The sequence below is a fragment of the Stegostoma tigrinum genome, chromosome 5 (genome assembly GCF_030684315.1).
Source record: "Stegostoma tigrinum isolate sSteTig4 chromosome 5, sSteTig4.hap1, whole genome shotgun sequence".
Lineage (NCBI taxonomy): Eukaryota > Metazoa > Chordata > Chondrichthyes > Orectolobiformes > Stegostomatidae > Stegostoma > Stegostoma tigrinum.
This window is the reverse complement of record NC_081358.1, coordinates 130,468,786-130,482,761: the sequence shown is the minus strand read 5'-3', so window position 1 is coordinate 130,482,761 and position 13,976 is coordinate 130,468,786. Positions and strand designations below refer to the sequence as shown.

Below are 13,976 nucleotides of genomic sequence, written 5' to 3'. Positions count from 1 at the left end.
ATACCACCCTGTGTACAAACATCGCCCCTCAGGTTCCCGTGTATTCTTTTCCCTCTTACCTTAAACTAATGGCCTTCTAGTCCTTGATTCCCCAACCCTGGGAAAAAGACTGAATGCATTCACCCTATCCATGCCTCTCATCATCTTATATAAGATCCCCGTCAATCTCCTACACTCTAAAGAAAAACATCCTAGCTTGCCCAACCTCTCCCTGTGACTCAGTCCCTTGGCTCCTGGCAACACCCTTGTAAATTTCTTCTCAACTCTTTCCAGTTTAATAACATCCTTCCTATAGCAATGTGGCAGAGTGAACACAACATTCCAAGTTCAGCCTCACCAATGAGGCAACATGCCTCATCTTTACATAAGCTTCCCTCTTCCTGTTGACAAGAGATTCAACTTCTTTCGTAAACCACGGTTCCCTCGCTCGACCACTCCTTCCCTGCCTGAAAGGCACATGCTGATCAAGGACACGCAATAATCTGCCCCTGTTCCCCCTTTAGAATTGTAACCCATATTTTATAGTGTCTTTCAATGTTCTTCCAGTCAAAATGCATCAGCGCACAGTCCTCCACATTGAACTACATCTGTTGTCTATCTGCCTGCTCCACCAACTTGTTAATGTCCGTTTATAGTTCCACACCAAGATCCAGATCATTAACATACACAAGCAAAGCAAGGGCCTCAATACTGACCACTTGGGACTCCACTACAAATCTTTCTACATTGATCATTTCCTATACCTCAGCCAATTTTGTATCTGTATTGCGACAGGCCCTTTTATCATGCCCTTTGACCTTCCTCATAAGTCTGTTGCGTGGTACTGTATCAAACAGCTTCTGAAAATCCATGCATAACCACATCTACAGCGTTATCTCATCGAGCCTGTTACCTTTTCAAAAAAACTCCAGTAAGTTAATTGAACACAATTTCCTTTTCGAAACCCAGGCTGACTCTTCTCAATGATCCCACATTTTTCCATGTGATTGCTGGTTCTATCCTGATTAATTGTTTCTAGAAGCTTCCCCACCCCTGAAGGTAAACTGATGGGTCTACAATTGCTGGGGTTATCCTTACAAACTTTCCTGAACAAGGTTGTAATGTTTACAATTCTCCAAACTTCTGGCAGCTCCTCGGAGTCCAGGGAATGCTGAAAGATCGTGGCCAGTGCTCCCACAATTCCTATCCTCACTTCCTTCAGAATTCTGGGGTGTACCTCCCTCAGTCCCAGGGCCTTGTCAATTTTAAGGACCAATAGTTTATCCCAGACCTTTTCCTTATTCAAGTCAAATTTTACAGTGAACAGAGTTTGCATCTGTGACACTGGCTTCCAATCCTGAACACTGATCTGAAGCATCCATCCTCACTCCTGACCTCTCTGGTGTGAAAGGTAGAAAGAAAGAATATTATTGAAATGTAGAAATTTTGGGGAATGTAGATGTACAAAGGGATCTGGGTGTTGTTGTACACCAGTCAATGAAAGTCGGCAGGCAGTGCAGCAAGCAACTAGGAAGCACATGGGTACTGGCATTGATAGAGTCATTAAGTTCTACAGTGCAGAAAAAGGCCCATCGGCCCATCAAGTCTGTGCCAGTTATTAACAACCACCTCATTGTTCTAGCCCCATTTCCCAGCCCTTAGCCCATAGCTGTGTGTGCCTTGACATCACAAGGGCACATTTAAAACCGTCTTCAATGTGATGAGGGTTTCTGTCTCTGCCCTATCCTCACAGGCAGTGAGTTCCAGATCCATCCTCTGGTGAAAAAAGGTTTTCCTCACATCCTGCCTGAACGTCCTGCCCCTTCCCTTAAATCTGTGCTCCTGATCATTGATCCCTCCCTCAAGGGGAACATGTTTCTTTCTGTGTCCCTCATCATTTTATACACTTCATTCGCATCCCCTCTCAATCTCCTCTGCTCTAGGGAAATCATCCCAGTCTGTCCAATCCTGAAACTGTCCAGCCCCAGGCAACATCCTGGCAAATCTCCCTGCACTCTCTCCAGTGCTGTTACATGCCTCCAATAATGTGGATTCCTGAACTGCTCACAATACTCTCTCTGTGACCCAACCTAACCTGTTCTTAAACACTATGCCTTGGCTAATAAAAGCAAGTCTCCCAAATGCCATCTTAACTACTTTAACCACCTTTGCTGATACTTTAAGGGACGACTGTACATGCTCAGTCAGGTCCCTCTGATCCTCGGTGCTTCCCAGGCTCCTACTCTTCATCATGTGTTCCCTTACCTTGTTTGCCCTGCCCAAATGCATCACTGCACACTTATCCAGATTGAATTTCATCATGAATTGAATTGAACTAAGAGTTTCAAAGAAGCAATGTCTTACTGCAGCCGAGCTTTTACCCAAATGATTCCTGGGATAACAAAATATGGAGCTGGATGAACACAGCAGGCCAGGCAGCATCAGAGGAGCAGGAAAGCTGACGTTCTGGGCCTAGAAGAAGGGTCTAGGCCTGAAACGTCAGCTTTCCTGCTCCTCTGATACTGCCTGGCCTGCCGTGTTCATCCAGCTCTATGTCTCGTTATCTCGGATTCTCCATCATCGGCAGTTCCTACTATCTGATTCCTGGGATGACAGTTTTGACGTTTGAGGAATGTCTCTCTCACTGACCCTGAGTCCTGACATCAAGCTCTGGCCCTGAACCTGACCAAGCCCCAAACTCTGATGCTGAGCCATGACCCCAAGCCCCAACCGTGACCTCTAACCAGAGCTTACTTGTGCACTGCGGCAGGTTACAGGGTCGTTCCTGGAAAGTTTCCCCGGTGCAATTTTGGTGTCTCCAACAGGAACGGCTTCGGGTCTTGGTGCTAGGAAACTCTGTGTCTGTACAGTTCCTGGAGCAACGAGTCCATGGGGACCAAGGGGAAAACCCATCAGAGTCTAGAGAATAACAGAGAGAGTGAGGGTGTGAGGGTGAATGGACACAGAGAAGGAGAGAGCAAGAGAGAACAAGAGTACTGTAGAGAGTGGGGGTGATTGGAGAGATTGAGAATAATAGAGGACAGAAATGGTGAGAGTGAGAGTCTAACAGATCCAGAGAGAGAGAGGGAGAGAGAGTGAACAATTGTGAGAAAAAGAGAGTAACAGGGAGTTGGGAACCTATGCAAGGAAGTAGAGGAAGGTAAATCAAGCACAAGTTCAAAAAACAAAAATGGGAATAAGAAAAGTGATAAGCAGAGAAATTGAGGGGCAGGATCAAATTGGGACTCAGTGGAAAATAATGGGAACACACAGTATGGTTAAAAATACAAGCCTTAAAGCTTTGTATCCTAATGTACAAAACATTTGCAATAAAATGGGTGAATCAATTGTGCAACTAGATTAAAATATGTGCGAGATAGTCGGGGCTATGGAGGTATAGCTGCATGGTGACCAGGGATGGGAATATACAGGAGTATTCAGTATTTAGGAAGGTGGACAGAAAGGAAAAGGCAGCAGGTCACACCGCTGGTTAAAGTGGAAATTAACACAATAGTGAGGAAGCATATTAGCTCCAATGATGTGGACTCTGTACGGGGAGACCATAGACCATAAGACCATAAGACATAGGAGTGGAAGGAAGGCTATTCGGCTCATCAAGTCCACTCTGCCATTTAAATCATAGCTGATGGGCATTTCAACACCACTTCCCTGCACTCTCCCCGTAGCCCTTGATTCCTTTTGAGATCAAGAATTTGTCGATCTCTGCCTTGAAGGCATCTAACGCCCCAGCCTCCACTGCACTCCATGGCAATGAATTCCACAGGCCCACCACTCTCTGGCTGAAGAAATGTCTCCCCATTTCCGTTTTAAATTTACCCCCTCTAATTTTAAGGCTATGCCCACGGGTCCTAGTCTCCCCGCCTAACGGAAACAACTTCCCAGCATCCACCCCTTCTAAGCCATACATTATCCTGTAAGTTTCTCTTAGATCTCCCCTCAACCTTCTAAACTCTAATGAGTACAATCCCAGGATCCTCAGCCATTCATCGTACGTTAAACCTACCATTCCAGGGGTCATCCGTGTGAATCTCCGCTGGACACGCTCCAGGGCTAGTATGTCCTTCCTGAGGTGTGGGGCCCAAAATTGGACACAGTATTCTAAATGGGGCCTAACTAGAGCTTTATAAAGCCTCAGAAGCACATTGCTGCTTTTATATTCCAACCCTCTTGAGATAAACGACAACATTACATTCGCTTTCTTAATTACGGACTCTACCTGCAAGTTAACCTTTAGAGAATCCTGGACCAACACTCCCAGATCCCTTTGCACTTCTGATTTGCAAATTTTCTCACCATTTAGAAAATAGGGAGAACTGACAAACACCAAGAGTGTTGCATACAGACCTCCAAAACTGTAGGGGTGATATTGGGAATGGCATTAAATAGGAAATTAGAGACACATGCTATGAAGGAATGCATGCAAACAAGGATGACTCTAATCTGCATATAGATTGGGTAAATCAAATTTTAACATTATCGAGGATGTAGAATTCCTGAAGTAAGTATGGGATGGTTTTCTGTATCTATACATTAAGGAATTAACGGGAAATCAGGCCATCCTAGATGAGGTATTGTGCAATGAGAAAGGAATAATTGATAATCTAGCCATGTGAGGCCCCTTGGGGAAGTGTGACCATAATATAATATGATGGGGCGGCACGGTGGCTCAGTGGTTAGCACTGCTGCCTCACAGCGCCAAGGACCCAGGTTCGATTCCACCCTCAGGCGACTGTCTGTGTGGAGTTTGCACATTCTCCCAGTGTCTGCATGGGTTTCCTCTAGGTGCTTCGGTTTCATCCCACAGTCCGAAGACGTGCAGGCATGGTCGATTGGCCGTGCTAAATTGCCCATAGCATGGGCAAAATTGCCCAGTGGCCGTGCTAAATTGCCCGTAGTGCCCAGGGATGTTTAGGTTAGGTGGGTTAGACGTGGGAAATGTAGGGGGATGGGTCTGGCCGAGATGCTGTTCGGAGGGGCGGTGTGGACTTGTTGGGCTGAATGACCAGTTTCTGCACTGTACAGATTCTATGATCCCTCATTAAGATGGAGAGTGAGATGTAGTTGATTCTGAGAGTAGGATCCTGAATCTAAATAGAGGAAACCACAATGAGTTGGGGCATGAGTTGGCCCTGATAGACTGGGGGATGTTACTTAAAGGGATGACGGTAAAAATGGAATGGCAAACATTTAAAGAGTGCTTTGGTGAGCTGCAACAATTGCTCATTCCCGTCCGGTACAGAAGTGAAATGGGAAAGGCTGAAAAGCCATGGCACAGAGGAGAATAATACAGACAGTATTAGATCCAAGGAAAAGGCACACAAATTGGCCAGAGGAAAGCAATGGATTAGTTTTTTTTAAGATTAGATTCCCTACATTTTGAAACAGGCTCTTCGGCCCAACAAGTCCACACGCCCCTTGGAACATCCCACCCAGACCCATCCCCCTAAAACCCACACACCCCTGAATACTACGGGCAATTTAGCATGGCCGATCCACCAAGCCTTCACATCTTTCAACTGTGTGAGGAAACCAGAGCACCCGGAGGAAACCCACGCAGACACGGGGAGAATGTGCAAACTCCGTACAGATAGTCGCCCGAGGATGGAATCGAACCCGGGTCCCTGCAACCGTGAGGCTGCAGTGCTAACCACTGAGCCACCAGGACGCCCTTAATAGTTCCAAAACTGGCTTGATGGCCGGAGACTGAGGGTTGTGGTAGGAGGCTGTTTGTGAGATTGGAGCCTGGTGTGCAGTGGTGTACCACAGGGATCAGTGCTATGAGATCAGGGACCACAAAAGGTTACCCAGATGGTTGAGACTGAGGGGGAAGGCTTTAGGTTAAAGGAGGATATGAATGGATTGGTCAGATGGTTCAGTCAGTGACAGATGGAATTTAACCCTGATAAATGTGAGGGGATGGTGTTTGGAAGAAGTAACGCAAGGGAGTACGCAATGAATGGCAGGGAATTAGGAAACTCAGAGGAACAGTGGGATCTTGGGGTGTTTGTCAGATCCCTGAAGGTGGTAGGACAGGTGAATCGGCTAGTTAAGGCAGCATATGGTATTCATCAGTCAAGGTGTAGATTATAAGGGCAGGGAGGTTGCGTGGAGATGTGCAGGACTTTGAGGAATGGAATACACTGCCTGGTTTGGTGGTGGAGTAGTTAAGGCAAGAAACCTCAACATTTAAAAAGGACTTGGATGAGAAGTTGAAATGTCACAGCATTTAAGGATATGGGCCTAGTGCACACAAGTGGGACGAATGAAGATCTGATGTAGCTTTGGTGGTACACACTCAACAGCTTGAAGGATTTCTTCTGAACTGTATAGTTTGACATGGTGACAATTGGGAGCAGTATGGAATTCAGCAAAGCAGGACAAAGGGATTGATTAAGGAAAGGAAAATAGAATACTAGAGTCATCTTCTGAAGAACATAAAAACTGACTGTAAAAGCTTCGCTTGGTATGTGAAGAGAGTAGGTCTGGGGAGAGAAACGTAGGTCCCCTACAGTAAGAAACAGGGGAATTTATAAATAACTGACCAAACAAATACATAGATAACAAGGTGTGAAGCTGAATGAACACATCAGGCCAAGCAGCATCAGAGGAGCAGGAAAGCTGACGTTTCGGGTCTAGACCCTTCTTCATTTTTCTGATAAAGGGTCTAGGCCCGAAACGTAGCCTTCCTGCTCCTCTGATGCTGCTTGGCCTTCTGTGTTCATCCAGCTCTACACCTTATTATTTCAGATTCTCCAGCACCTGCAGTTCCCACCATCTCTTAAACAAATGCATAATTTTGTTCGGTATTGGCAAAGAAGGACACAAATAACAAACCACAAATGTTTGGGAATGCAAGTTTTGTTGAGGGGGAGGAACTGGAGAAAATCAGTATTAATCAGGAAATGGTGTTAGGGAAATTGATGGGATTGAATGCAGATTAATGTCTCAGGCCCAATCATCTACACTTCAGAGTATTTAAGGAAGTGACTCTGGAAATAACAGATGCACTGGTGATCATCTTCCAAGATCCTTTAGGCAGTGGAATATTATAGGCCGGTCAGCCTGACATCAGTCATGGCCATTCGATGAATCTTTCATCTTACCTGGTAAAGTGACAGGTTCCCTTGTTGGCACAGACACTGAAAGAAAGAGAAATTCATTACTGGATTGGGATTAGCCTGCCCTGCCTCCAGACCCCCCCAGCCATATCAGCACAGCTTGGAGGCTGAAAGGGAAGGGTCCTCAGAGCCCCAGGTTCACTCTCACTTACTCACTCTCTTATCGTCCAGGAGGACATTGGTGGGGGCTTCCTCACACTCACCCTTGTTCAATACACAGCCCTCCTCAATCCCTCACTCTCCCAATCCCTCGCCTTTCCCTATCCCTTACCCCTCCCCATCCCTCGCTCTTGTCCATCCCTCACCCCACCCCATCTATCACTCTGTGCCCTCTGCATCCCTTGTTCTCCTCCTTCTCCCCTCCCCAACCATCACATTCCACATCCCTCACTTTCCCCATCCCGCACCCTTATCCATCCCACACCCTGCCCCAATTCATCATCCTCCTCATCCCTCATCCTCACAGTATTCCATCCTCTATTGCACCGATGCACCTTGCCCTCACCTTCCCTCATGCTCAGTGACCCTCATCCTCCGTGACTCTCACAATTCCTCACCCTCACCTTCCCTCATCCTCAATGACTCTCACCCTCACCTTCCCTCATCTTCAGTGACTCTCACCCTCCCTCACACTCAGTGAATCACACCTTTCCTCACCTTCACACTCTCTCATCCTCAGTGACTCTCATCCTCCCTCACTCTCACCCCACCTCACCCTCAGTGGCCCTCACCCTCAGTGGCCCTCACCCACCCTCACCCACCCCCACCTTCAGTGATGCTCACCTTCCCTCACTCTCACTCTCCCTCACTCGCCCTCATCTTCACCAGCCCTCACCCACAGTGACTCTCACCGTCACTCTGCATCACCGTCAGGAACTCTCACCCTGCCTCACCCTCAGTGACCCTCACCCTCCCTCATCCACAGTGACAGTCACCCTCCCTAACCCTAGCCCACCCTCACCCTCGCCCTCACCCTCCCTCCTACTCGCCCTTGCCCTCGCCCTCACCAATCCTCACCCTGCCCCACCCACACCATCAGTGACCCTCCCTCACTCTCACCCTCCTTCATCCTCAGTGACTCTCACCCTCCTTCACCCTCACCCTGCCTCACTCTCACCCTCAGTGACCCACCCTCACTCTCACAATCCCTCACCCTCACCCTGCTCATCCTCAGTGAGCCTCATACTTCCTCACCCTCAGTGACCCTCACCCTCCCCTCATCATCAGTGACTGTCAGCCTCCCTTACCCTAGCCCACCCTCACCCTCACCTTCCCTTGTCTTCGCCCTCACCCTCGCTCTCACTCACCCTCCCTCACCGTCGCCCTCACTCTTGCCCTCGCCATCACCCTCACAATCGCCCACACCCTCGCCCTCGTCCACACCCTCGCCCTCGCCCTCGCTGTCGCCGTCACCCTCACACTCGCCCTCGCCCTCACTCTCACCCTCACAGTCGCCCTCACCCTCGCCCTCACTGGTGCCCACCTTCACAGTCTGGACTCTGACAAAACTTGAAATCGATTCTTGGTCCAACACAGTCTCTGCCGCCATTGGATGGTGCTGGGCTTGAGCAGTCACGTGATCTGGTCATGTGACCGATTCCGCCACAGCTGCGGGAGCAGGAAGTCCAGGGGCTCCATGTGGAGAAAACTCCATCAGTTACACACACAGTGAATGAGCAGTTCAGGCGTCCATTCCCACACGTACTGAGTGGGAACACAGAATGGTCAGTACAGGTCTCACTCTCATCCCACACTGCCACACCACGCCCACAGCCTGGAATGCTATGACGTTTCAAATGCCCATCCAAGTACTTTCTAAAGATTGTGAGATTTCCCAACTCCTACCCTCCCACAGACAAAGCATTCCACTGACCCCACCCTCTGGGTACAAAACCTTTTCCTGAAGACCCCTCTAAATCTCCCGCCTTTCACTTTAAAATGATGCCCACTTGTTATTGATGCTTCAGCTAAGGGGAATAACTACTTGCCACCCGCACTGCGTGTCCCTCATTACCTTACACACCACTGTCAGGTCCCTCCCCACTCAACATTCTCTGCTCTGAAGAAAACAGCCCGAGCTTACCCAGCCTCCATTCATCGCTGGTTTGCTCCACCCGAGGCAGCATCCTGGTGAATCTCCTCTGCACCCCCTCCAGTACAATCACATCCCCCCCCCCCACTATAGTGCGGGGACCAGGAATGCATGCAGTATGCCAGCTGTGGCATGGACCAAAGTCCTGGATAGCTCCAACATTACCTGGTGAATCTCCTCTGCACCCCCTCCAGTACAATCACACCTCCCCCCCGCCAATAATCATTTTCTTGAACCTTGCGACTTCTGCAGTCTCTTCACTGGCTCTTTCACCTTTGAATTAAAGTACAGATCAGTGCTGGCTGATTCTGCTCAGTGAGAAGGTTCTGGAATGTTCCTTACCAGTTGCTACATTCGTGTTGGAGTGTGGCCCCTGATGGGATCTCCTCCTGAATCTCCGCACCATCATCCACCAGGATAATTGGAGAGACAGATGAGTTTATGGAGTGATTTTGAAATAACTGTAGAATATTCTCGTTTATTACACAGGGACATTCCTAGGCAGGAAACAAGCAGGTTTAAGAGTTATAGAATTCGGAGCTGGAACAGGCCCATCAGCCCTTTGAGCCTAAAATCCCACTGGAGATGCAAAAGGCAAATCTTTATATTGCTCTGTGTTTTTGATTGTGGGCTGAAATGGGAAAGCAGATTACGGACAGTGTGTCTGCTGTTTACACAGCTATAGAAGAAAACAAGCTACAGACAAACTGGGGTGCCACAGGGATCAGTGCTGGGACCCCAGCTATTCACAATACATACTAATGATTTGGATCAGGGAACAAAATGTAACATCTCCAAGTTTACAGATGATACCAAGTTGGCTGGGAGAGTGAGTAAGGATGCAGAGATCCTTCAGCATGACCTCAAAAGATTGGGTGAATGAACTATTCAATGGCGGATGCAGCATAATGTGGATAACTGCGAGGTTATTCACTTCAGAAGCAAAAACAAGGAGGCAGATTACTACCTGAATGGCTGCAAACTGGGAGAGGGGAGTGTGCAGTGGGATCTGGGTGTCCTTGTACACCAGTTGCTGAAGGTAAGTATGCAGGAGCAGCATGTGGTAAAGAAGGCAAATGGTATGTTGGCCTTCATTGTGATAGGTTTTGGGTACAGCAGCAGGGGTGTGTTGTTGCAGTTATACTGGGCCTTGGTGAGACCAGGCCTGGAAAATTGTGTTTAATTTTGGTCTCTTTTTCTGAAGAGGAATGTTCTTGCTTTTGAGGGAGTGCAGTGAAGGTTGACCAAGCTGATTCCGGGGATGGCGGGTCTGACGTATGAGGAGAGACTGATTAGTTTGGGAATGTTTTTGTTGGAGTTCAGATGAATGAGGGTGGATTCTCATAGAGACTTATAAAATTCTAACAGGGCTGGACATGGGAGATGCAGGGAGGATGTTCCCGATGGTGGGTGTGTCCAGAATCAGGGGTCACAGTATGAGGATTCGGGGGAGATGGTTTAGGACAGAGATGAGGAGACATGTTTTCACCCAAAAAGTGATGAGCCTGTGGAATTCATTACCACAGGAAGTAGTTGATGCCAAAACATTGAATGTATTCAAGAGGCAATTAGATATAGCACTCGGGGGTGAATGGGATCAAAGGTTATGGGGAGAAAGCAGGATTAGGCTATTGATTTGGATGATCAGTTATGCTCATGAATAATGGCAAAGCAGGTTTGAAGGGCTGAATAGCCTCATTCTGCTCCTATCTTCTGTTTCTATGGTCTGCAACTTGGTGACCAGCATATGGAAGCCATCAGATCTCCAGCAGGGAGGAACTACTTCTGATCAGCAGCAAAAAGCAGTTCAACCCAGAGCCGAACCAATTTATTTCCCCTTTCCAGTCGGTGTAAGCTGTGACTTTTCTGTGAGTGTGGAAAATGTGCAAACTCCACACAGACAGTCGCCCGAGGCTAGATTCGAACCCAGGTCCCTGTCGCTGTGAGGCTGCAGTGCTAACCACTGAGCCACTGTGCCGCCCAAGTAATGATGACTGGTTATGAGTGTTTCTCTGCAGCTGGAGTCTATTTACTGTGAATGAACAGTCCATCATGCTGATTACTGAAACCGGCCCTGTGCTTTCTGTCAACCTGTGTAAAAAAGCCAGGAAAATTGGGAATTCTGAACTTTATAAAATCATTATGTTTTATGATTACTCTAGGAATAGTGGAGTTTAATTCCCAGCATGTTCTTCCATTGCGTAATAAACTTCCATTTTATTGTTAAAATCTGCAGAATTGAGTGTTTGTGTTTCAGTGAACAACTGTATCATTAAAACTGAACAAACCAAAATATGACCTATCAACCCAGACTTCAGCCTGGGATCAGACTCGTCCAGTAGTGACACATGCTGGGATGGTGAGACTGGGATCTTGCTGACCTTTCTTTTGGGCTCAGTAGCTGATCAGCTGAGATCTGCCTCAACAGCTGCAGGCCAGGCCAAAACCAGGACCTTTGTTTAACCACTGAACTAATTAAAGCTGGAGGCTGGAGCTCTCACCTGAACACAGGATCCATTATGAAGATAGCTGCCCACAGGACAGTGACAGCCTTCCTCACAGCCATCACTATAGCACTCCACCAGTCCGCTGAGATGGTCACAGCTGTATGGGCAGCCCTCACTGACCACACATTCTCGGTACAATCGGTCTGATGGGCAACCCACCTCTAGAAAGAGAAAAACACTCATCAATGACCACTCAAAACTCACCAAAGACTTCCAGGCAGCAACATCTCCCTCACTCCCCGCTCTCCCCACCCTCAATCCCCGCTCTCCCTGCTCTCAATCCCCACTCTTCCTCGTCACCTTTCTCACTCCCTGCTCTTTCCCCTTCACCTTTCTCACTCCTTTCTCTCCCCCTTCACCTTTCTCACTTCCTGCTCTCCCCTTCACCTTTCTCACTCCTTTCTCTCCCCCTTCACCCTTCTCACTCCCTGCTCTCCCCCTCACCTTTCTCACTCCTTTCTCTCCCCTCTCCCCTCCCTCACTCCCTGCTCTTCCCCTTCACCTTTCTAGAACGTAGAACAATACAGCGCAGAACAGGCCCTTCAGCCCTCGACATTGCGCCGACCAGTGAACTAATCTAAGCCCCGCCCCTACACTATCCCATCATCATCAATATGCTTATCCAAGGACTATTTAAATGCCCCTAATGTGGCTGAGTTAACTACATTGGCAGGCAGGGCGTTCCACACCCTTACCACTCTCTGAGTAAAGAATCTGCCTCTGACATCTGTCTTAAATCTATCACCCCTCAGTTTGTAGCTATGCCCCCTTGTACAAGCTAAAGTCATCATCCTTGGAAAAAGACTCTCACTGTCCACCCTATCTAATCCACTGATCATCTTGTATGTCTCTATTAAATCCCCTCTTAGCCTCCTTCTCTTCAATGAGAACAGACCCAAGTCCCTCAGCCTTTCTTCATAGGGCCTGCACTCCCTGGCAAATCTCCTCTGCACCTTTTCCAATGCTTCCACATCCTTCCTGTAATGGGGCGACCAGAACTGCACGCAATATTCCAAATGAGGCCGCACTAGCGTTTTGTACAGTTGCAGCATGACATCACGGCTCTGGAACTCAATCCCTCTACCAATAAAACCTAACACACCGTAAGCCTTTTTAACAGCACTATCAACCTGGGTGGCAACTTCCAGGGATCTATGTACATGGACACCAAGATCCCTCTGCACATCCACACCACCAAGAATCTTTCCATTGACCCAGTATTCTGCCTTCCTATTATTCTTCCTTTCTTTTGGGCTCAGTAGCTGATCAGTGAATCACCTCACATTTATTCAGATTAAACTCCATTTGCCACCTTTCAGCCCAATTCTGCAGTTTATCCAAGTCTCCCTGCAACCTGCAACATTCTTCCACTCTGTCCACCATTCCACCAACTTCAGTGTCATCTGCAAACTTACTAACCCATCCACCTATGCCTGCGTCCAAGTCATTTATAAAAATGACAAACAGCAGTGGTCCCAAAACAGATCCTTGAGGCACACCACTAGTGACCGGGTACTCCTTTCTCTCCCCCCTCACCTTTCTCACTCTCTGCTCCCCCCCTCACTGTTCACACTTGCTGATCTCCCTTCTCATTGTCCCCTCTCACTCCACACTCTCAGGGAATGAGAGAATGAGAGAAAATATGAGAAAGAGAGCGTGTGTATTTCAGAAAGTGTGACGGGGGTTGTGCGTTGAGAGAATGAGGAGGAGGGTGTGTGAAAAAGAATGTGTGTGAGTGCATGACAAAGTCTGTGTGAGAGGCTGGCTGAGAGAGTGAGAGAGTGAGTGAGAAGAGAGAATAAGACAGCAAGTGAAAAATTGAGTGAGAGAATATGAACAGAAGTGTGAAAGACAATGAGTAAGAGTGAAAGCAAAAGAGAGATACAGAGAGGGAGGTAGTCAGGCAATGAGAAAGGGCAAAGAACATTGAATAGTACAGCACAGGAACAGGCCCTTCGGCCCATCATGTCTGTGCCAACAATGATGCCGTTCTAAACTAATCCCACCTGCCTGCACACAGTCTGTATTCCTTTAGTTCCTGCCTGTACACATCTCTGTTTAAATGTCTCTTAAACTTTGCTACTTGCTCCTCCATAGCTACCCCGTGTTCTGTAGACAAGCCAATTTTGTACCTAGCTTGACAACTCATCATGAACTCCATGTGATCTGATATGCTGGACCTGTCCACAATGAGGGAGGGACCCTGTCAAATTCTTTAGTCAAGTCCATGTCGACAACATCCACTGTCCTGCCCTCAAC

General features: G+C 47.9%; 1 protein-coding gene across 1 annotated transcript in view; it reads right to left on the bottom strand.

Annotated features, from left to right (window-relative positions):
• Window positions 1-13,976, bottom strand: part of sspo (SCO-spondin) — a 517,250-nt gene that overhangs the window by 133,248 nt on the left and 370,026 nt on the right. The window contains exons 79-83 of the mRNA XM_059646360.1: window positions 11,712-11,878; window positions 9,553-9,707; window positions 8,602-8,822; window positions 7,104-7,139; window positions 2,734-2,898 (exon numbers count right to left, since the gene is read on the bottom strand). Coding sequence (XP_059502343.1) covers window positions 2,734-2,898; window positions 7,104-7,139; window positions 8,602-8,822; window positions 9,553-9,707; window positions 11,712-11,878 — 744 coding nt within the window. The remainder of the gene's footprint in view (window positions 1-2,733; window positions 2,899-7,103; window positions 7,140-8,601; window positions 8,823-9,552; window positions 9,708-11,711; window positions 11,879-13,976) is intronic.